Genomic DNA, 20,456 nt, shown 5'->3' on the forward strand with positions numbered 1-20,456 from the left:
AATACGTATAACCAATGGGCTAATCAGAAGACGTTATAGCCTGTCCGCTCCCATGAGAGCCCTTAGCAGTCGAACTAGAACCAAACACGTGTGTTCTGTGATCCTCTGCTCAACAGAAGTTCTATACGATCTCGACTACTGCTAATCTTCATCACAGCAATTGAAAAATGGAGGGATTATACTGCCCACAGCGGGGCCTACGACATCAGCTCTATTTATTATAATACTGGCATGCAACATGAACTCTTATGAGTTTACATAACTCGCTTCTTCTTGTGATACGGGGCCTTAGCCGTAAGACTCTGGTGAATATATGGCACGACTCCACCTGACAAGAACAATGGACAAGTGAGAGCAACACCATCGTTACCTCCAGCGATTGTAGCACGGATGAGGACGTCGAGCTCATCATCACCTCTGATGGCTAGGTGTAGGTGTCGTGGAGTTATACGTTTAACCTGCGGTAGTCATCGCCCCTCGACTCTAACATGGACTGGGCTCACCTTCTGGTCTTTAGCAGCGTTTCCAGCGAGCTCAAGGACCTCAGCCGTGAGGTACTCCAATATAGCTGCAGTGTAAACAGCAGCAGTCGAGCCAACTCTGCAGTTGGCAGTAGCACGATCCTTGAGATAACGTCGGACCCTCCCCACAGGGAATTGGAGACCAGCTCTGGCCGATCTGGTCATAGACGTGCCCTTACCACCAATCTTTCCCTTACCACCGTGAACCTTCAGGAGTAGGTTGAATCAGAGAGAGATGCAAGACTGACCCTACCTTGGCCCCTTTACCGCCCTTGCCACCTTTACCACCCTGTAGACCGGCCCCTTTGATGCCCTTCCCACCAGCTAAACAGAATAAGGACGATGACGGAGTTGAGAGGGAAGCGACGTCTAGCAGCCTACCTAGCTGGGTCACCACTGGCACGGACTTGTTGATATCAGTCTTCTTGAGATCAGACATAATGAGAGCTTACGCGGGATAATGTACTGAAGCCATCGAATCCACATCGGAACATGCTTCTGCGGCGTCCAACATGGACGACTTGAGATTTTCTCAACGGTCGCACGCCTCTACACTAAGCTGGGCTGTATGGTACGGCTGGGGGGGGGGGCGCGGATCAGCGACCAGTGAAGGATTCGGCACTCCACTCCAGTGGAGAGAGAGAGTTATCCCTCAACAATAAAACCGCAATGGCGAGATAAGAATCTTGCACTCTTACGATTTCTTCATACGACAAAATTGAGCTTGCGAGTCTTGTGCAAGATTTGAAGTGAGCATGATTTTCGCGCTCGCCCGAAACAAGAAATGGTCTGGTGAAAATTGGGGTCATGTAGTGGTTGCCTTTATAAATGAGTCCAACCTGTCGTCTGAGGGACGAGTTATGACCCTTTCAACCTACTACGACAGACACTGAGTTACAGTTCGCTAGCCTCGATGGGTCTCGAGTCATACGGCAAGGTGACATGAGCAGGAAGGTTTAACAGAGGAACGTCAAACCTCATCTTGGAACCCGTCGCCGGCCAAGTCGAGGACTGTGAGATAATAGAGAACAGCCAACTCTTTCACGAGAGCTGGGTATGGATGCAAATTGTCGATAGAGTCAGCCACCACCAGGGAAGAACTACAGTCCAGCAGCCCGAGCAGCCTTCGTTGTTGGTCGCTTCCCTGATGGAAACTGCGCCACAAACACGTAGTGGTCGTCTCTTACTCGAGGAGTGATCGTAGTAGTAGATCTCAGAGCTCTACAAATACAGGGAGTTCCCCCGAGACATCGGGTTTGCAATCAGGAGACCTATACACATGACCTCAACTACGTTGAAGAAGATCTAGCTCTTGAAGACGCATGAATGCTTCCATTGCTGGCCACGTGGAGGAGGTAGCATACGCCAAATCTTGACAATAGTGCTAGAGGAATATATTTTCGTTTTACTCAGCCTAGGAGTTCCTCATCAATTATAGAAGTCCACACAAGACTTGGGATCGCAGTGTACAGAAACTAATAAGAAATTCCCGAAATTCTCCCGGAGTCTTCATATTGTCACCAACACATGTAGTTGACCATGCGCGTACACACTGCTCTCCAGCAAGGGGGATAATCAAGCGCTCTCGTCGTGAGGCATCCATAAGGAGGTATCCCAACCGTGCTGACCTTGTCATCATGGCCAGTGGGAATTCTCATAGACCATGTTGATGACTACCCTACGATAAACTAGGCTAGTCACCGACCCGTCGATCACCTGACTTAAACTCAACCATTGATAAGAGTAATACGACGCTTGAATAACAATTAACCGATATATATTGCAAAGACGACTACAATACAAGACTACTGACATCAGCAGTATTACACTGATCATCTCTCCAGAACAGGATACACCATTAGAGTAGGAGTAACACTCCCGGTAGGCCCATTTACGGTCATCACTTCAAAACGTCCAACACGATGTGTAGCGGGAAGATCGATACCAGCATCAGTAGAGGCGTTAGATGAACCAAGGAATTCCTCAATAACAAAGCGTCCAACCTTCCTAACCACTTTCCTCGGTAAGAGCGCGTCAACAACGACACTTTTTGTGGGGACAGGTGACAGCGACGGATCGCAATTGGCGTGGGTTACAGCCAGCTGATCAGCGTTCTGGTGTAGCTGACCGTCTCTATCCACCAACTCTAGTGTGAATCGTCCTCTTCTCGAGCAGCAGCTAGTTGACGGAGTATCACTTTCACCTTCTTCCCTTCCCCTCTGGTCCGAACCGCTGCCTGTATTCGTCTGGTTGTTATCAGAGGGGACAATCGACACTGTAGAAGTGAGTTCGGGGACACACTTCATCAACGTGCTTGAGGACTCCGATGAACCGTCTATCTCCGAGAAGAGGAAAGTCAAATCGAACAAAACTGAGAATACCATTTTGTCTAAGCAACCTCCCGTCAACAACTCAACAGACCCCACGCACTGCGAGTTTAAGGAGTGACCACTACTACCCCATCTGGAGAACAACGCTAGAAACAACAGAGTCGCTTCACTACTAGGGCGGAGGGTCCACAGCAATTGATAGCAATAATGTTACTCAGGATGGACTGATATAAAACTGCGAGCTGGTACTTGTTCATGCTCGAGAGCGGAAAGCCCGGAAGTCATCAAGAGCCTTGAGGACCTGTCACCAGAGTTGTACTATCCCATCTGGAGGTCTATATATCACCTCTGAATTCAAGGAGATCGCTGTGTCCATCATTTCACCTGGCTCGAGCAGCTCTATCCACAACTGCAGCTGAATCGAATACCGGTCCATATTACCTATTGACGAATCTCGTAGTCATCAGCAGCACCATGAGATGATCATATTGCATTAACCGGGAATACACATGTATACAATCATACACTATCAGAATACCCTCCCCCGTTGCTGGAGACGATATTTCCATCCCCTTCCTCACCAGCAAGGGAAATGAGAGCTTCATTCGTCGACACATCAGGTGAGCTCTCTCGCTTGGCTTTGTCAAAACACTCGTCCCACAGCTCTAGCGTTTGCTGGACCTGGCCGACACTAGGAAGTGTTTCTATGCTTAGAAGCTACTTCTGGTATAAAGGTCTCTGGATCCTGGCCCTCGGCATCCTGCTCGTATGTTAGGTCCATGAGGTTCTGATTCGGCGATTGATAGTCGCCAGTAGTGCCACTCTCAACAACTGTTGCCTTCACTGGAGTTGCTTCAACTAACAACAAGCAATGCGAATGTGAGGGGAAATATGCTCATGGTCAACTACATCTGTTGGTGACACTATGAAAATTGTGGGAAATTCTTATTGATTTCTCTACAGTTCTGTCCGAATTCGCATACAAACTCCTATAATGAGTGAGAAATCTCCTGAGCTCAGCCGAGGAGAGCCGTCAAATACTGGACAATACTGGTCTAACTCGAAACGAACAGCTGTTGTTGGTTACTACCAGCCCCTGGCATAGTATAGCCTTCGTCCTGTAGGCGTCTGTAAAACGATTGGAAATTGGGTAAAATATCAGCATCCCGCGCGAACCTGGAAGAGTTGTAAAGCCAGGCCGGCCAATACTAAACAGCCCACCTCGCAGCCCATTCACTAGCCAACCGCAAGATGGTTGATTTCACCTCAGGGTCGCAGTCTGGCCGCTGGAGGACCTAAGATGAATCTTGCCATTGAGCTCAAGGGATACTCTGCCACGCTCTTACCTTTGACAGACTAGTGAGGAACTCATTATCAGCCACATTGAGATGGAAGGTCACTTCAGTGTGCCGCATGAGGTCATCCAACAGCAGTAAGGCGGCCCATTGGATTCTACTAGATTCATGTGTTGTTATCCTCTTGCGGAGCTCAGCAATCACAGCACGACCTGGACAGCAGCAATACTCTCAACACAGTTACTGCTGCCCCCCTACCGCTGTCGTTGGACATGTCCACAGTATCGCTTATCTGGGATACGATAGAGGTAGAAGATGTCGGAGGTGCGGTACTAACACGGAAAACTCCCCAAGTGGTGATGATGATGAGAGGCCCTACGACTGACTTCGCTCGAGGGCTTCTTTAATGGCCTTGTCGACAAGCTCGGCTTCGTCTCTCTTACCGTTCTGTGCAGCAGCAGTAGCAGTTGGCATGGTTTTCGGCGGTACTAGGAATACCAAAAACGGCTGACTTCATACGAGAGTACGCCCAACTCGACAGAGAAAAACTGATTCAAAAATTGTCAAAACGGATGGTGGCCGAGGTCGCAACGAAACCGCAGCCGGCATCATCGAGGTGATGTTGTTCGAAATAGATGGATAACCCTATTTTGCAATGAGAGTAACCATGCAGATGATACGTAAAGGGCGTGAGGCTGTTCCCAGCCAATTGGGACCTCTGACCAGGTCGGTGGCCGAATCGGGGTCGCGCAGCAAAATAGAATCATATTACCGAGCACTACTACTCCTGAATCCACCAACCCGAGTACTACTACCACTCGTGGTGACCGCATCTCCACTCTTCTTATATGATGATGTTATCATCACTTCTAATTCGAGACGCTTGTTGGCTCCAGTGGGCAACCGAGCTGTTCAATGCGAAGGGACTTATAAAAGGAACAAATCTCAGGAGCAACATCGGCGAATACTGCCTATGATTAGAATTTGAAGAGAGTGTGGTATGCATATGCACTAGGAGGAGTCCTAGACGGACAACTGCTACTACTTTCAAAGCAGTCTAATACCGTTGAGGAAGTGTAAGACTTGCAAGATGCTTGTAACTCATTGAATAACCAGCCGACGAGGGCCACGACGACCTTAGGTGACGTTTGTCTCAGTTCGGGTTGCCCTACCATCACTTGGTGTAATGACACCCATCCCTGCGGAGAACACTACCGTTATGAGTGACCTTACTCTACGTAAGCATAGACACCCAGAGGCGGCGGCACTTCCTACATTGCATTCTTCAGCTACTCCCAATACCGAGGGGTATTCCTATGTGTACCCCACTGATGCTGGCGAGAACGACCTTGCTGAGCTCAACTGCAAGCCGGCTCGACTTGTACTGGAGGATGGCACTGAATTCGAGGGGTGATGGGCAAGTTGTGGTATACAGTGAAGTTAATGGAGTCTTTTAGATACTCGTTTGGTTATCATGGCTCTGTCGCTGGCGAGCTGGTCTTCAACACTGGTATGGTTGGTTACCCTGAGAGTCTGACTGACCCTAGTTATACTGGTCAGCTGCTTTGTATCACTTTCCCATTGGTTGGCAACTATGGTGTTCCTTCTGATGAGTTGGACCATCTTGGCCTCCCTCGTAATTTTGAGGGCAAGAGAGTCCACGTGAAAGCCCTGGTCATCAGTGACTATAGTTTTGCTAGTAGTCACTACACGGCTAGACGCACCTTATCTGAATGGCTCAGAAAAGAGAAGGTCCCTGGCATTTTCGGTGTTGACACTAGAGCGGTCACCAAGCACGTCAGATCGTGTGGTGCCATGTTGGCCAAGCTTGTCGTTACTAATGATGAGGGTAGCCCCTCTACCTGGCAGGACGTAGAATGGGATGACCCCAACGTCCGTGTCCTCCAAAGGGAAGTGTCGTGTACTGAGGTGAAGGTATACTACCCGGCAGGCCCGGGTGAAGAAGTGGAAGTTGGCAGTCCGGTGAAGTCAATCAGGCGTATTGGTGGTGGCCCTGACCCCGACAGACCTATTCATATCGTAGCAGTAGACTGTGGTATGAAATACAACATAATACGTTATTTCGTGGATGTTCTGAGAGTCCAACTGACAGTAGTTCCATGGGACTACGACTTCACCGAAATGGACTTTGACGGCCTCTTCCTCTCTAATGGGCCTGGTGATCCTACTATGTGCGAGGCTACTATAAAGCATGTACGTAAGATTATTGAGACTCCTCGAGAAAGGCCGATCCCGGTTTTTGGTATATGTCTGGGGAATCAGATATTGGCTCTGGCCGCTGGGGCTAAGACGTATAAGATGGTTTTTGGTAACCGTGGTATGAATCAACCTGTCATCGATCTCAGGACGGCTAAGTGTTATATTACTCCTCAAAATCACGGCTTTGCAGTTGACGCTGAGTCCCTGCCCGACAACTGGACCTCGCTGTTCGTGAATGCCAACGACGGCACCAATGAGGGAATCATTCATCGTTATCATCCGTGGTTTTCGGTACAGTTCCATCCGGAGGCCTGTGGGGGGCCTACGGACACCAGCTTTCTTTTCACGTACTTTATCAATGCGGTTGTTAATCCTACTGCATTACCTGTTACTACTGTACCGTATCGTCTGCCTAATCCGGTTAAGAAGGTCCTGGTCTTGGGCTCTGGCGGCCTGAGTATCGGCCAAGCTGGAGAGTTTGATTATTCGGGCTCGCAGTGTATTAAAGCCTTGAAGGAGTCCAACATTATGTCGGTCTTGATCAACCCTAACATTGCTACTGTGCAGACTAGTAAGGGCCTAGCTGATAAGGTCTACTTCTTACCTGTTACGCCAGAGTTTGTCACTAGTGTGATTGAGATTGAAAAACCGGATGGACTTTTCTGCACGTTTGGTGGGCAAACTGCGCTCAACTGTGCAGTGGCCCTGCACGATGCGGGGGTTCTCAAGAAACATAATGTGAGGGTATTGGGCACGCCTATATCTAGCATTGTTATGACCGAGGATCGAGAGCTCTTCTCGAAGGCAGTCGAAACGGTGGGGTACAAGGTAGCTGAGTCGGAGTCTTGTACTACGGTGGAGGAGGCTGTTGATGCTGCTGCTAAGTTGGGGTATCCGGTCCTGGTACGAGCGGCGTATGCACTGGGTGGTCTTGGATCTGGCTTTGCTGCTAATGAAATGGAACTACGCGACTTGTTGCCGATCAGTTTTGCGGCTTCTAAGCAGGTGATTGTCGATAAGAGTTTAAGAGGATGGAAAGAGGTGGAGTATGAAGTTGTTCGAGATAGTCAAGACAACTGTATTACGGTATGCAATATGGAGAACTTTGATCCTATGGGAATTCACACGGGAGATTCTATTGTTGTGGCCCCTTCACAGACACTATCTAATGCTGACTACTACCGCTTGAGAAAGTGTGCTATTCAGATGATACGACATATTGGTATTGTTGGGGAATGTAATATACAGTATGCGGTAGATCCTCACTCGGATCAGTTTCGAATTATCGAGGTTAACGCACGTCTGTCGCGGTCCTCAGCCTTGGCGTCTAAAGCTACTGGTTACCCTTTGGCGTATGTGGCGGCTAAGTTGGCGTTGGGGACAGATCTTGTGACACTACGTAACATGGTCACCAAGTCGACTACGGCGTGTTTCGAGCCTAGTCTTGATTACTGTGTGGTGAAAGTGCCAAGATGGGATTTGAAAAAGTTTGCTACTGTTGATCCTAGGGTGGGGTCGTGTATGAAAAGTGTTGGAGAGGTGATGGCTATTGGTCGGAAATTTGAGGAGACTATGCAGAAAGCTCTGAGGATGGTGGACGAGTCTTGTGAGGGGTTTACGGCGGAGCGCTATGATTTGGAGTTCGAGGCGAACCCTTTCCTTGGGGAATCTACTGATGGTGACACACTACGTCAAGAACTGTCACAACCGTCACCACTCAGAGTGTGGGCTATCGCTAAAGCCTTTGATATGGAGTATGGTGTGGAGGATCTTCATCGACTTACTCGCATTGATAGATGGTTCTTGTCGAAACTGCATAATATCCATCTTATGAAAAAACAGTTGCAGAAGACCGACCTGAACATGTTGAAACAGGACCCTCGCCTGTTCCTAGCGGCTAAGCAATTTGGATTTAGTGACAAGTATATGGCCAGTGTTATTAGAGAGGGCATTCCATCTTCTATGAATCTCCGCTATCTACGGATTCCTCAAGCTCGTATTGATCCTAGCATCCTTAGTCCTGATCTCAGCTGTAAGGTTGCGACGGACTCTAGTGTAGAGTCGACTGCATGTCGACAGGGCGTTGAGGAATGGCATGTCCGGTGTGTGAGGAAGCAGCTTGGTATAGTACCTGTGGTGAAGCAAATCGATACACTGGCGGCTGAGTTTCCGGCGCAGACTAATTATCTGTATATGACTTACAATGGAGTAGAGGACGATGTTGGGTCGGCCTCTAGTGAGCAGCCTGTTGGGCTACAGTCTGGTCAAGTGGACCCCAAGAGGGATATACGTGGGAAGGCCTTTATACAGGGCGAGCTCTCACCAATGACCAAGCTGGAATTATCACAAGAGCTCTCCCATGCTGAGGCTATGAAGTATATGATGTTACCTCCTGTGCGAAAGACTGCTAACAACAGCAAGAGGACTGCAGCGGTGGCCTCTCTAGCGGGATCTGACCGTAGGACTTTGCTGATGGTTAGTGTGTCGATTGTGTGTTTGTCAGGATCAGGTGGTCGTGGTTACAGGAGTAGTGTGTTGGTCCTAGGGTGCGGCTGTTATCGCATTGGCTCTAGCGTGGAGTTTGACTGGTGTTCGGTGTCGTGTGTTCGAGAAGTGCGGAAGAACGGCAATGTGGCTATTGTGGTCAACTGCAACCCTGAGACTGTCTCTACTGATTATGATGAGTCTGACCGCCTCTATTTCGAGGAGTTATCACTGGTAAGAAGTCTGAGGTTTTTCATACCTGTTGTATGTGGTATGTGCAGGAACGTGTGTTGGACGTGAACGACTTTGAAAACCCTGAGGGTGTGGTCGTCTCTGTTGGTGGGCAGACTCCTAACAATCTTGCCACAGCCCTCACAAGAAACGGTGCTAGCATTCTTGGCACCAGTGTTGAGAGTAAATAAGACTACTGCTGCTGACCTCTGTGTTGAGTGGTTTCTCTAGGCATTGATACGGCAGAGGACAGGTCTAAATTCTCGATGCTATGCGACGCACTTGGAATCGATCAACCAGAATGGAGTGCCTTCGCAACGTTTGAGGAGGTGGCAGTGGTTGTGTTGGGTTTTGATTTTATTATGTGGAGTGTTAGGCACGGCACTTCGCCAACAGAGTGAAGTACCCGGTATTGGTCCGACCGTCTTATGTGCTATCTGGAGCTGCTATGAGATGTGTGTATGACGATGAAGAACTCGAGAAGTAGTTGTTTGGTCCTTACCTGGATGGTAACGTACATGTTGTCGTGAATAGGTTCCTCAAAACTGCGGCTGTTGTAGCACAAGATCACCCTGTTGTGGTATCGAAGTATATCGAGAATGCCAAGGAGGTTGAGATGGACGCTGTCGGCTGCGCGGGTAAGGTCTCGGGGCAATTTCATATTGGTATGGCGTCACGTTGTTAAGAGGAATTCTCGAGGATTGCTAAGGAAACTATCTAATAATGATAATCGGACCGAGTGCTGGGGCAGTCTTCTTATTCGATTGTTGCGGAGAAGTTTGAAGGTCTATTATGTAGTGTTATATTTCAGGAGAGATAGTTAACTATGCTATTTCTGAGCACATACAGAATGCTGGTGTCCATTCCGGTGATGCTACTATACTCCTGCCCGCCCAGAAACTGTAACCAACTCATCTACCTGAGTGGTGACTGGTGACAGTGGTGGTGAGCAGGTACGTGGAAACCCATCGTCGTATTAAGAAAGTGTCACAGAAACTCTGTAAGGCTTTGAACATATCAGGACCGTTTAATATACAGTTTATGTGCAAGGAGAATGAGGTGACGACCGCACTAGCAGTAGGCTACTAGCTTACCTTGGTGGTCCTGCAGGTGAAAGTCATCGAATGCAACCTACGAGCCTCCCGTACTGTGCCGTTCATCAGCAAAACGTTCAATGTGAACTTCATCGAGATTGCTACTAAAGTAAGTGTTCTTACTCGCAGTAGTTGACTTGTCGTCGTCGTCGTGGATACTACAACAGACGAGTGGTAAGAAGGCTCGACGCTAAGTTTGATGCTCTACTTGATACCTTAGCATTAGCGTATAGATATAGTATTACTAAGTCTATATATCGACTATAGCTGGGCTCAGTCTAGAAAGTTAGTTATGCACTTGAAGAGTATGAACAGCGCAACTATCAATACTCTGAGCATACTTGCTGAATGGGACAACGTTTATACCATTTTGGACTTCTCCTCAGGTCATGTTACGTATACCGGTGCGTCCATGGAATATTCATCCGATCGATACTGAGTTTGTGGGGTGCAAGGCTCCTGTATTCAGCTTTCAAAGGTTGAAGAATTCAGACCCCCGTCTCGGTGTGGAGATGCAAAGTAAGTGTGTTCCGAAAACGTTGGAGTAGGAATATATGCTCGCTCTCCTCAGCTGAGCTTGGGAGTTTTCTCACTCATTATAGGAGCGTGAAAGTGTATAGAAATCAATGAGAATTTCCCAAAATTTCATCAAAATTTTGTATTATGTAGTTGACCATGTGCGTATATTGACACTGCATATCTTGTCACCTCAGGCACTGGTGAAGTGGCATGTTTCGGTAGAACACCATATGAGGCTTATCTGAAAGCCTGGCTATCTGCTGGTTACACTCTACCTACCAAAACCATATTGGTGAGTATTGGACCGGAGCAGCAAAAGGAGGAGTTCTTGCCTTGGGCATCTGTAAGAATAGATGGTGATGGTGTGGTATCGATTTCAAGTCTGTTAGATTTTGATTTCTCTCGGGTATCACTTGTTCGCGACTAGATCGACGTACCAGGTTATGAAGGATAAGCTTAACCCGAGCCAGAGCTCACTAACGCTAGTGTAGGCAGTCCGATGAGGCACTGGAGGGAAGGGCTCGTTTTAGATACAAACCATATGCACGCCGGGAGCCAAATGTGAAGACCCTAATTCAGAACGGCAAGATTGATATGTGCATCGTCATCCCGAGCAGTGCCGACTCCTGCGCTGTAAGGGTTTTCCCGAACATATTAAGTATGAATGGAGTTTCACCCGTTTTACGTGAAGTGGCGTAAAACTCGGTGAAAACCCTGAAATTTGCGCCATGCAGTAGTCGTGAAATATGTTTTTCACTAGTGTTTTTCATATCACGGGTGAAACTCCAATATACGTATAATAGTTCAGACACTTATATGCAATGATAGTATTGTGAGTGTTTGTGAGAGTTCCTGTTGAGAGTGATTGTGTGTAGATCACAGAAGGCTTCGAGATGAGAAGGTTGGCTGTTGACACGCGAACGGCTCTTATCAATGACATTAAGGAGGCAACTTTCTTGGTACTGTCACTTGAGAAGAAGTAAGTGTCAGTGGTGACGGGCTAGTGTGGGGAGTGTCTATCGTTGTCAGGGCGGAGCGGGAGAGGGACGGGAAAATATTTTTCGGAATCGAAACATGGCAACGATATCAAGAGTTGAAGTAGTAGAATATGCTTTTTATGGTGAAGGATGGTATGCGCCAGTGATGGTGGGATTTTTTTAATTTTCATCTAGTCTGCATAAGCTGATAGTTTCCACAGACTGTTAATATTGTGTTCGTATGGCAGTTATGTGGTTAGTCAGTTTGATATGTGACTTATGAATCACTCAAGGGCTATCAATTAGCGAGTTAGTGTGTCTCTCGCCAAGCGGTATGGCTGCACTTGTGGGTGAGAAGGAAGTGCTCAACGTACTGTATTCCCGTTGGGTCAGTGGTTATGATGAGATGAACTGCGATGGTGTTTTCCTGAGACAGCCTTTATAACTCTTGCGTGATACGGTACGCGGTGTGGACCACACCAGCATCGATATAACATATATATTGGCATTTTCTGAGTCCACCGGATCGACTGATATAAGTTTGGAAGCGTTAGAAATATGGACACCTTATCTACCCCAGATGCTTCCCATGATTGGCAATAATTGTCCTTCACTGCGAGTCCGTAGTTTCCAAAAGTCCTCGTATTTCCGGGTAGTAGCTACACAGGCCGTACATGTGTGTAGTGGTGGTGAATGTTATTTCTTCTGGACTACCGCTGTTGTGCGCCAAATTATAGCACTTACTGAGACTGAGTATTGTGAGCTACAACGCTGAGGGGTTGCGTTCAACTCGTCTTCCTACGATACAGGAGTAGCAATATGCTGTTGGTGCTCCCGACTCGAATGATTCAGTACTACCAAACATATGGATGTTGTGCTCATCTGTAGTTATGTTTTCTGAGGTCATTGCTGTGCCTGTAGAGCGTCGAGTTTGTGAGATGGATGGACGGCGGCGGATGTGGATCCTTCAGCTTTTATTTTATGGGTAAAAGTACCCAAATAGAGCATCCTATTGCTACGTTTGATATTGCTAATACCACACCATCGCGACATATATCGACAATTACTCTACTACTTGGAACGGCAACATCCCTCATCATCACATTAATCTTGATGAGCTATCGGAGTGCAACGGACGCTAAACAGGCGTGCTATCAACAACATCAACAACTAATGGCACATACGCCTACGGAAACCTGGCCAGCAGTTTTGGGAAGTACCACTGTGTCTTCACCCGAGTCCACGATAGGCTCTACAGCTAGTAGCAGTAGTAGTATTGGCACTCAATGTGAAGCGGCACGGTAATGAGGGCTGACATGGCTAGTGAGGATTACTCTCTGTAGGCCGTCCCTGGCCAGTAGCGAGAAGTCGTCGTCTATAGTATTACGGCAGGCGTCTCCCGGGGACTTAGTCGTGGCACCAAACGGTCAGCGGTTCCTTCTAGTACAGAAGTTATGGAATTCTGGTATGACTTTGGTAGCGGAGAATTTGTATGATGTGTCGGTTCGTTCAGGCCAGCCGGTGGATAAAAACCCGATACCACTCCTTCCGCCAATCCCGGGAGGGCAGATTCGGTATTTACCGTCTCCTGATGCCACAGAGTTGGACGAAACGCCAGCTCGGACTGACCTCAAAGGTGGTGATGGAGGGGGTCCAAAATTAACCCCTGGTGAGGCGCGTCATTCATCTGCCTTGTCACTATATCTGTACAGGGTCGTGCTCGGCGATTGACGACGGGACGCTGGACCCGGCCTTGCGAGAATATGTTGCATCCCAGCGTAAAACTTCTTATATCTTCAACTCCCTGGCGGGCCGAGGAGCATATGGAGAGGCATGGCGGGCTATGATGATGGATGGAAGCTGTCGGGTAATAACAGGATGGTACGGCGAGGGGCACTGGTCGAAAAACGGTAAAGTCGAGGATAGTCTTTATCGATGAAGACGCGTTTGGAAGGATAGTGCGATAAAGCTAGAGTATCCCCCGTAGCGGCCGCCTCTGGGTCGGTAGTAGTCATGGTAGGGATGTGGAGGGTAGTGTTTGTTGTTGTTGATGACGACGTGTTCAAAATGATAGTTCGACGAGCAAAGAAATGAACCGTAGCGCACGCCCCTTGCTGGCAATGATGGGTAGTTCATCGCTAGTTGTGTTCAGGAAGTTGTATTAAAGCGTATGTTTGTGGAGAAGGGGGAGCGTGTGAGACTATCCGGACTGCGAGAAGTGTACTTTGGGGAGCTCCTTCATGATGATGATGCTGAGACAACAGCAAAACATACAGCTCGATTTTTGGGTCACTTCATAGTAGATAGGAAGGAAGGCGGCGGTGGGGAGGAGTTTTGGCTGGTCTTTGCTAACGAGGGATTCTCCCTCATACATTGGCTATTCCAACCGAGTGGAGGGATCGTCACTCGGAGTCTGTTTTGGCGGACTCTTCGATCGGATAATGGCAAGTTGTTGAATATTATGAAACAGTTATTGGAAGCATTGGATGAGATACACTCGAAAGGCATCACTCACAGAGATGTTAAATTGGAAAATTTACTGATGAAAATGTCGGAGTCGGGCGAGATGGAGGTTAAGTTGGCTGACTTTGGTAGTGCTGTGACCTCTGACGCCCTCTACTATGGTGCAAAGGGACCGACTTCTGCTGAGGAGACGGCACGATATGCGCCTCCACCAGGATCGGGTATAGATGGGGAAGGGATGGTATGTGATCGATGGTATTGTTATTAGGTGACCAATGCTGCATTAGACAGCCTTCATTCGATATGTGGTGTGCTGGTGTACTCTGGCTCGAGCTCTTTCTTGGTGCTAGAGGGGTCTTCGAACCGGACAATGCTATTGACCCGAGGCATAGGGTAAGACGACACCTCCGATTGGGGGGGGAGTTGTAGGTGGTTTTCAGAATCTGTTTGAGCACCGTCTGAGAGCTGTTGGGGTACAGTCGGAGGAAGAGATAGATAGTGCATTGCGGGTTGAGGCTTTCAGACTATGGGGCATCACTGAGCAACCTATGGAGGGCGATCAGGCTGAGGTAATAATGGCATTACCGTAACTCTTTGAAGACAACAGATTTCATAAGGTGGCCTTCCAAGCGTCACTATACGAGCAGGATCCGCTGCATTCGGGTCTAATGCCGAGGAGCTGCATGAATCTTTTGCGTTCGTTGTTATCATGGAATCCCAGAGATCGTCCTACGGCTCGACAGGCTCTTAAGAGCGCATGCTTTTCCGAACCGGTGCCGGCCTCTCCTGAGTACCCCCATGTGGAGTTGTTGCCTCCACCGAAAGACATAGTGTTGAAACGGGAAGACTCTCTGAGGTTGGAGACGGTATGGCCGGGGGAGCTGGTCCCGATGGAGAGTTTAGTGAGCGCTACAAATACGGACATTGGTGTGCGCAGTCGGATGGAAGATCGCCATAGTCAATCGATAATTTTTGATTCAAAAACCGGCAAAAAGTATTTCCTGGGATGCGTTATGGACGGTCACAACGGGCCAACAGTAGCAGCTATTCTGGCCCGGCAACTCGAAAACCAGGTGAATAACTCGGCATTAGACAGTGTGTTGACCTATGGTTGCCTAGGTTGCGAGTAGACTGAGTTACGGTATGGATCCCCCTACAGCTCTACGCACGGCAATACTCGATATCGATACTGCGGTGACTGATACTTTGGACCTCACTGGGGTTGTTGGCAGTACGGTAAGTGGATGAGTGTTGCTTTGGAGGTTTGGTGATGATGTGCTCGTTGTAGGTTGTTTGTCTGCTTACTGATGGGTACTCATTATGGACGGCTAACACGGGGGACTGTCGTGCAGTGAAGGGCGAGATAGTTGATGAAAAGGATTGGTCTCCAGTGGTGAGATGAGGATAGGGATACTCAGTTGACATCTTGTTCTAGGTTGGAGGGCACGTCTCGTGGGGGGAGAATCATTCCGGGGTTGTGATAGGAAAGGAAACTCATGGGCGTATATTGGTACGCCCTGATGATACGCCTGATAAGCTCAAGTACTTGCTGGAGAAAAAGTAGGCAGGTGTCGTTGGCGTGATGGTGGAATCACTGGAGGTGTGCGCACAGGCTCCGACCGTATGGCAGTTTGGCTGTGGTAACGTCTCGGTTGACTACTGATCATAAACCTTGTGATCCTCATGAAGCCTCGAGAATAGAAGCCTTGGGGGGGAAGGTAGGGCTGGGCTGTCTGATGAGCTGCTGGCCAGGCAGTAGTTGTTGGTCCTTCCAGGTAACATGTAGTGATCGCTCAGCTGACCCCGACTCGGGTACTTATCGTGTTAATGGAGTGTTGGGTGTGTCTCGGTCGGTGGGTGTAAGGGAATTGAAGCAGTACGGAGTTGTAGCCGAGCCCGATGTGACTATGGTCAAGACTGGGGACAAGTGAGTGGTGAATTTAACATTATCATCATAATCATGAGAACAGAAATCATTAACGTCTCATCTGTGCTGCTTTTTTCAATGATTTATCGATGAGTTGTTGAGCACGACCTAGTAGGAGGGATAAAGTGTACTACTATCTCAGATTGGCGCGCCAATGGCTGGTCATGATGTGTAGTGACGGCGTTTGGGACGTATTGGATGACCAAACTGCTGCTGAGGTAAGGACTTGTCATCACTTTGAATGTTTTGACGCTATCTCAATCAGATTGCACTGAGTGTATCTCCTCGTACTGTCGAGAACATGAGTAAAGCTGTTGTCGAGGAGGCGAAGAAGAGGGGGAGTAGAGACAATCTTACTTGCATGGTTGTTTTACTAAAGTGGAAAGCCGACACCTGACGAGCGGCTACATTAACCCTTTTCCGCTCACTTCATTTCTGTGTACACTATGAACATTACCTTTAATTTTCTCGCCATTCTTTGGGCGGTGATTTGTGGTATAATATACTGACATCAAATACCCCTTCAGACGTTCTTCTATATGTGACATTTCTCGACTACAGTCTTGTATAATAATACTACTCATTCTACCAGCATATTTGCCAGTGTCCTCAGCCCAACCGGTCATCACTATTGTTGTTATCAAATGCTCATAGGTGTGAGGTTAGAGCTAGGTATAGTTAATGTTAATGACTTGGAGCTTGCGTTGTCACACTAGAGGGCGAGCGCGCATAACGTAGACGCATAATTGATCTCGCTCGCCCATTACACTATTGGAGACTGCTACCCAATTCCCCCGTTACCTTGTGAGTTGATAGTAAGAGTACCAGGTGAAGTAGTAGTAGTAGTAGCTGCCTTTTACATATACGTACATGACACTCTACCGACAAAGCCTTGCCATTCTAGCACTTGTAGTCGCTAATTTGATAATCACTGCAAGGTGTTGGGAAAGTGAAGTCTCACCTGAAGACTTCATGGTATCGCCAGTTGTGTATGGCGGCCATGGTCGACGTCTTGGTGAGAGTGCGGATACTTGTGAAGCTAGTATGGCTGGTCAACCCTGGGCATCCCTCCGTTTGGGGGTCCATTTCATCGACCTAGAGACCGACCTGCCAGACCAGACCATGCGGGACTTTGTTAGATCAGAAGCGGTGCCACGAGCCGTCTCCTACTGGCAGAAGACCTTGAAGGTTCGTCGAGCCCAAGCTCCTATTAGGGGTGCTAGGTCTTGTCGTAGTGAATGGCTTCCTGGTAAGTGTGCTCGTGTTCGTTATGAAGGTGGTGGAGCCTCCTGTGGTGCTATTGATGGTACTCCTATTATGATCCCCGATGAGTATCTAGATGAGCTCATCACCTACGGAGGGTGCTACACTGACGGCACCTGTATCTACCCGACCGTCTATCCAGCTGGTGAGGGGTACAGTGACGTTGATATGGTTATCCTTGTTACCGCCAAACCCGACTCGGACTGCGGTGCGAATGGCGTTGGTACATTCGCATTCGCTCTTAGTTGTCAAAGAGATCAGTGTGATAGACCTACCTTCGGCCTCGTTAATATATGTCCTCAAATGATCGATGTAAACTCTAAGTTTGCCAAGGATGAGCTCATTGGGACTATGATCCATGAGCTCACCCATGCCTTGGTCTTCTCCTCGAGCAAGTACGCCCTATACCGATACGCAGATGGAACTCCTCGTGTGCCGCGAGACACCTCTAACGATCAGCTTCTACCATACGGCGTCAGGTGCTCAAGTCGTGTAGCAGTAACGTGCGCCCTATGCGTTTGGTCAGGTATCAGTGTTCGACCTCTAACGGACTCTCCGTCACTTATCCGTCCTCAACCGGTAATTACATGTATATCGACGCCCCTGGTGTTGTTGAGGTCTCCTCTGGTCGTGGTATGGACAAGGAAGACTGCAAGTGCCCGACTGGTCGTACGGGCTCGACAACAAGCGCCGATATGCAGCAGTGTTTGCTAACACCTAAGGGGAGCTGTGTCTTTAAGATCGTCACACCCAAGGTGAGCATAGACTTACAATAGACAGAGTCGAAAAACATGGGAACTTCTGGGGAAATTCTTGCTGTTTCTTGTACCATTCTAGCTGAATCGGTGTATAAACTGTCTAGTATGATGAGGGAATCCGCGAGCTCAGATGAGGAAAGCGAACATATATTCTAGCGGGCGCTGAATGGTGTCGTGGTAGGTCGTAGAGAAGGCTAGGAATTATTTTGGATGCTCTGCATTGGACGGTATGGAGATCGAGAATCATGGGTCGGGACAGGGCTGTACTGTTCTCGAGTCCCACTGGGAGCAGAGGATCCTTGAGGGCGAACTGATGGTGAGTGACCTCTTGGTTGTTGTCTCTGATGGATAGGGCTTAGGTACCAGTAACGGGGTTCTCGTATAATTTCATGTCGGAGATAACACTGGCCTTGTTCGAGGACAGCGGCTGGTATCTGCCGGACTATTCTATGGCTACTAAGATGCACAAGGGAATGTTCTTTGGGTGAGTCGTGGTATGGCGTAGAAGGGTTGCATGATAAAGCCAGGTACAAACAGGGATGCTCCTTCGTTGAGGACAAGTGCATCAACATGGACGGTGACGTGACGTTTGAGGTGGGGAAGGAGAAGAGTAGCCATTTCTGTGCAGGGGAGGACGATAACAAGCATAGGTGAGTGGCAGTGTTGATGGTGAGAAGTGTAGGCCTATTCAGGTGCTCGCTTGACCTCAAGACCAAGGTTCAGTGCGCTATAAAGCACGAGAAGGCACCGTTTTCTCAATACGAGTAAGGACATGAGAAACGGAGCGTGTCTGTCGGACTGTTGTCGGGCTTAGATATTGTGGTCCTGTTAAACACAGCAAGTCGTTTTATGGAGATTATTGTCCAATTTGGGAAGGCGCCTCCTCGTGGGACTGCAATCTAGGCCGATGTAACTGACCCCCCTGTCTTGGGCGGATCACACACCATCTATTCAGTTGACGATATGTCGCGTCTCAATGGCGAGCTCTTCGCGAAGGACAGCGTCTGTTTGATGAGCTCACTACGACGCTCGCAGTACCTTGGTGATGGGAAAGTTAAGATTATTCCAAATCCGGAACAGGTGAGGGGAGAGGTCCCAGCGTAGATATGTTGTATCCATTGCAGATCAGCGCGTGTCACCGCGTGGAGTGCAGCGCCGACCGGAAGAGCTACACAGTTTTCGTAGCTGTCGGGTATGATGGTGTGAGTACCGACGTTCGTCCGATTGGAAGTTGTAAGTTTGATGATGGAAGTATGGCGAGCGCTCAGTCCTCGTCCCATGCATAGGCTATACGGCTGGGCAAATTCTGAAAGATCCCAGCGGGGAGTATTCTGAGGCAGTGAGCACGTACAACTACGAGGAAGGGTATCTCACCTGTACAGACCCCGCGCTGGTGTGTGCTGTGATGAAGTGAGGAACCTCATAGTGGAGGTCATCATGATGATGATTGAGGTCTGTCAGTTACCCTCACTTATCCCTCAAGTCTAACAATGAGATATCGGGCGGCTCGGGTAGTACGGTAATTCGTTCGGCCGCTATTGAGACGCGCTGTACTAGTGGAAATATGTCGTGCCAGTTGGAGACTGAATTCGGTGTTGGTCTTCGATTTAGCTCTCGACCCCTGTCGGTAGTGTTAATTGTTGTTGTGTATGGCCATTCTATGGCTTATTTTCAACTGTTGAAAACTCTAACAGTCACGAAATATCCCTCATTCGCATGCTTACGCTCGAATGAGTTCTTTATCGTCTCGACTAACGTATATTAACTCCATGTGCATCACTCACGTGGTTAAGTGCAGATTCGTATTCTGATATGCTACTGTGGATAGTAGAGTAGTAAAGGTTGTTGTAGTGGTAATGTTACTGTTTTTACCTGTCTGGAGTAAGAGGAAAGATGTTGACTGAAACTACAGTAGGCTGATTATAGGGCGCATGATGAAGAGCTCACTGCCACATGTGATGCGTGTGTCTTTGGTTTAACGAGTGTCTGAATTAGCATTAATGACGATGTGTCTTAGGTCCAGATCTAGGCGCAGAGGGCTTCGCTTCGGGGTTCCGACCAGGTTTATATACCACCATTCTGATCGCAATTATGTTATCCCTTGTATTCGCGTGATTTTGTAGTGGTTGTAGTCTCGGGAAATATCTTTATCAATTGTGAAATATACATATCCTCTACTTTCTGCAGAAATTGATTATTCATAATATCGTTATCAAATCTATTCCTGTTCTACATGCATGCAATTTGATGTTATTTTCAAATCACGAAGGCTCTAAATTTTTTTGCATGATAATTGCCTGTTGAGAATGATAAATCTGACGTTAGTTTTGTGTCGGTAGTTTCCAATACTGATCGCCTCGTGCATGTGGTTTGT

General features: G+C 48.2%; 7 protein-coding genes across 7 annotated transcripts; 5 read left to right on the top strand and 2 right to left on the bottom strand.

Moving 5' to 3' along the window:
* Positions 1 to 254: 254 nt before the first annotated feature.
* Positions 255 to 960, bottom strand: Pmar_PMAR003303 (histone H2A.F/Z, putative; the record flags this gene model as incomplete). Its single annotated transcript, XM_002784009.1, has 4 exons — positions 255 to 328; positions 371 to 458; positions 504 to 728; positions 775 to 960. 4 exons carry the CDS (start codon positions 958 to 960, stop codon positions 255 to 257), a joined length of 573 nt encoding a protein of 190 aa, XP_002784055.1.
* Positions 961 to 2,952: 1,992 nt separating this feature from the next.
* Pmar_PMAR003304 (conserved hypothetical protein) lies at positions 2,953 to 4,620 on the bottom strand (the record flags this gene model as incomplete). Its single annotated transcript, XM_002784010.1, has 9 exons — positions 2,953 to 3,152; positions 3,198 to 3,292; positions 3,433 to 3,532; positions 3,573 to 3,709; positions 3,942 to 4,027; positions 4,073 to 4,146; positions 4,198 to 4,358; positions 4,405 to 4,478; positions 4,526 to 4,620. 9 exons carry the CDS (start codon positions 4,618 to 4,620, stop codon positions 3,105 to 3,107), a joined length of 870 nt encoding a protein of 289 aa, XP_002784056.1. The 3' UTR covers positions 2,953 to 3,104.
* A 712-nt stretch (positions 4,621 to 5,332) lies between these two features.
* Pmar_PMAR003305 (conserved hypothetical protein) lies at positions 5,333 to 11,677 on the top strand (the record flags this gene model as incomplete). Its single annotated transcript, XM_002784011.1, has 16 exons — positions 5,333 to 5,556; positions 5,604 to 8,299; positions 8,426 to 8,591; positions 8,892 to 9,084; positions 9,132 to 9,264; positions 9,313 to 9,410; positions 9,458 to 9,564; positions 9,616 to 9,719; positions 9,893 to 9,983; positions 10,035 to 10,140; positions 10,192 to 10,284; positions 10,562 to 10,694; positions 10,889 to 11,037; positions 11,084 to 11,181; positions 11,225 to 11,327; positions 11,570 to 11,677. 16 exons carry the CDS (start codon positions 5,333 to 5,335, stop codon positions 11,675 to 11,677), a joined length of 4,602 nt encoding a protein of 1,533 aa, XP_002784057.1.
* Positions 11,678 to 12,844: 1,167 nt separating this feature from the next.
* On the top strand, positions 12,845 to 14,724 carry Pmar_PMAR003306 (Cell division protein kinase, putative; the record flags this gene model as incomplete). Its single annotated transcript, XM_002784012.1, has 6 exons — positions 12,845 to 12,938; positions 13,185 to 13,340; positions 13,384 to 13,538; positions 13,824 to 14,355; positions 14,403 to 14,527; positions 14,575 to 14,724. The coding sequence occupies 6 exons, from the start codon at positions 12,845 to 12,847 to the stop codon at positions 14,722 to 14,724; spliced, it is 1,212 nt and encodes a 403-aa protein (XP_002784058.1).
* Positions 14,725 to 14,751: 27 nt separating this feature from the next.
* Positions 14,752 to 14,907, top strand: Pmar_PMAR003307 (hypothetical protein; the record flags this gene model as incomplete). Its single annotated transcript, XM_002784013.1, has 1 exon — positions 14,752 to 14,907. A coding segment is annotated over one exon (156 nt), but the record flags the coding sequence as incomplete, so codon positions are not given.
* A 240-nt stretch (positions 14,908 to 15,147) lies between these two features.
* Pmar_PMAR003308 (protein phosphatase 2c, putative) lies at positions 15,148 to 16,458 on the top strand (the record flags this gene model as incomplete). The annotated part of the gene is made up of 8 exons (XM_002784014.1): positions 15,148 to 15,207; positions 15,254 to 15,370; positions 15,423 to 15,527; positions 15,570 to 15,694; positions 15,747 to 15,852; positions 15,910 to 16,061; positions 16,204 to 16,279; positions 16,327 to 16,458. The coding sequence occupies 8 exons, from the start codon at positions 15,148 to 15,150 to the stop codon at positions 16,456 to 16,458; spliced, it is 873 nt and encodes a 290-aa protein (XP_002784060.1).
* Positions 16,459 to 17,033: 575 nt separating this feature from the next.
* Positions 17,034 to 19,496, top strand: Pmar_PMAR003309 (hypothetical protein; the record flags this gene model as incomplete). Its single annotated transcript, XM_002784015.1, has 10 exons — positions 17,034 to 17,803; positions 17,851 to 18,079; positions 18,264 to 18,398; positions 18,442 to 18,566; positions 18,610 to 18,732; positions 18,775 to 18,846; positions 18,897 to 18,991; positions 19,038 to 19,162; positions 19,207 to 19,315; positions 19,369 to 19,496. The coding sequence occupies 10 exons, from the start codon at positions 17,034 to 17,036 to the stop codon at positions 19,494 to 19,496; spliced, it is 1,911 nt and encodes a 636-aa protein (XP_002784061.1).
* Between the last annotated feature and the right edge of the window lie 960 nt (positions 19,497 to 20,456).

This window comes from Perkinsus marinus (genome assembly GCF_000006405.1).
Source record: "Perkinsus marinus ATCC 50983 genomic scaffold scf_1104296935302, whole genome shotgun sequence".
Lineage (NCBI taxonomy): Eukaryota > Perkinsozoa > Perkinsida > Perkinsidae > Perkinsus > Perkinsus marinus.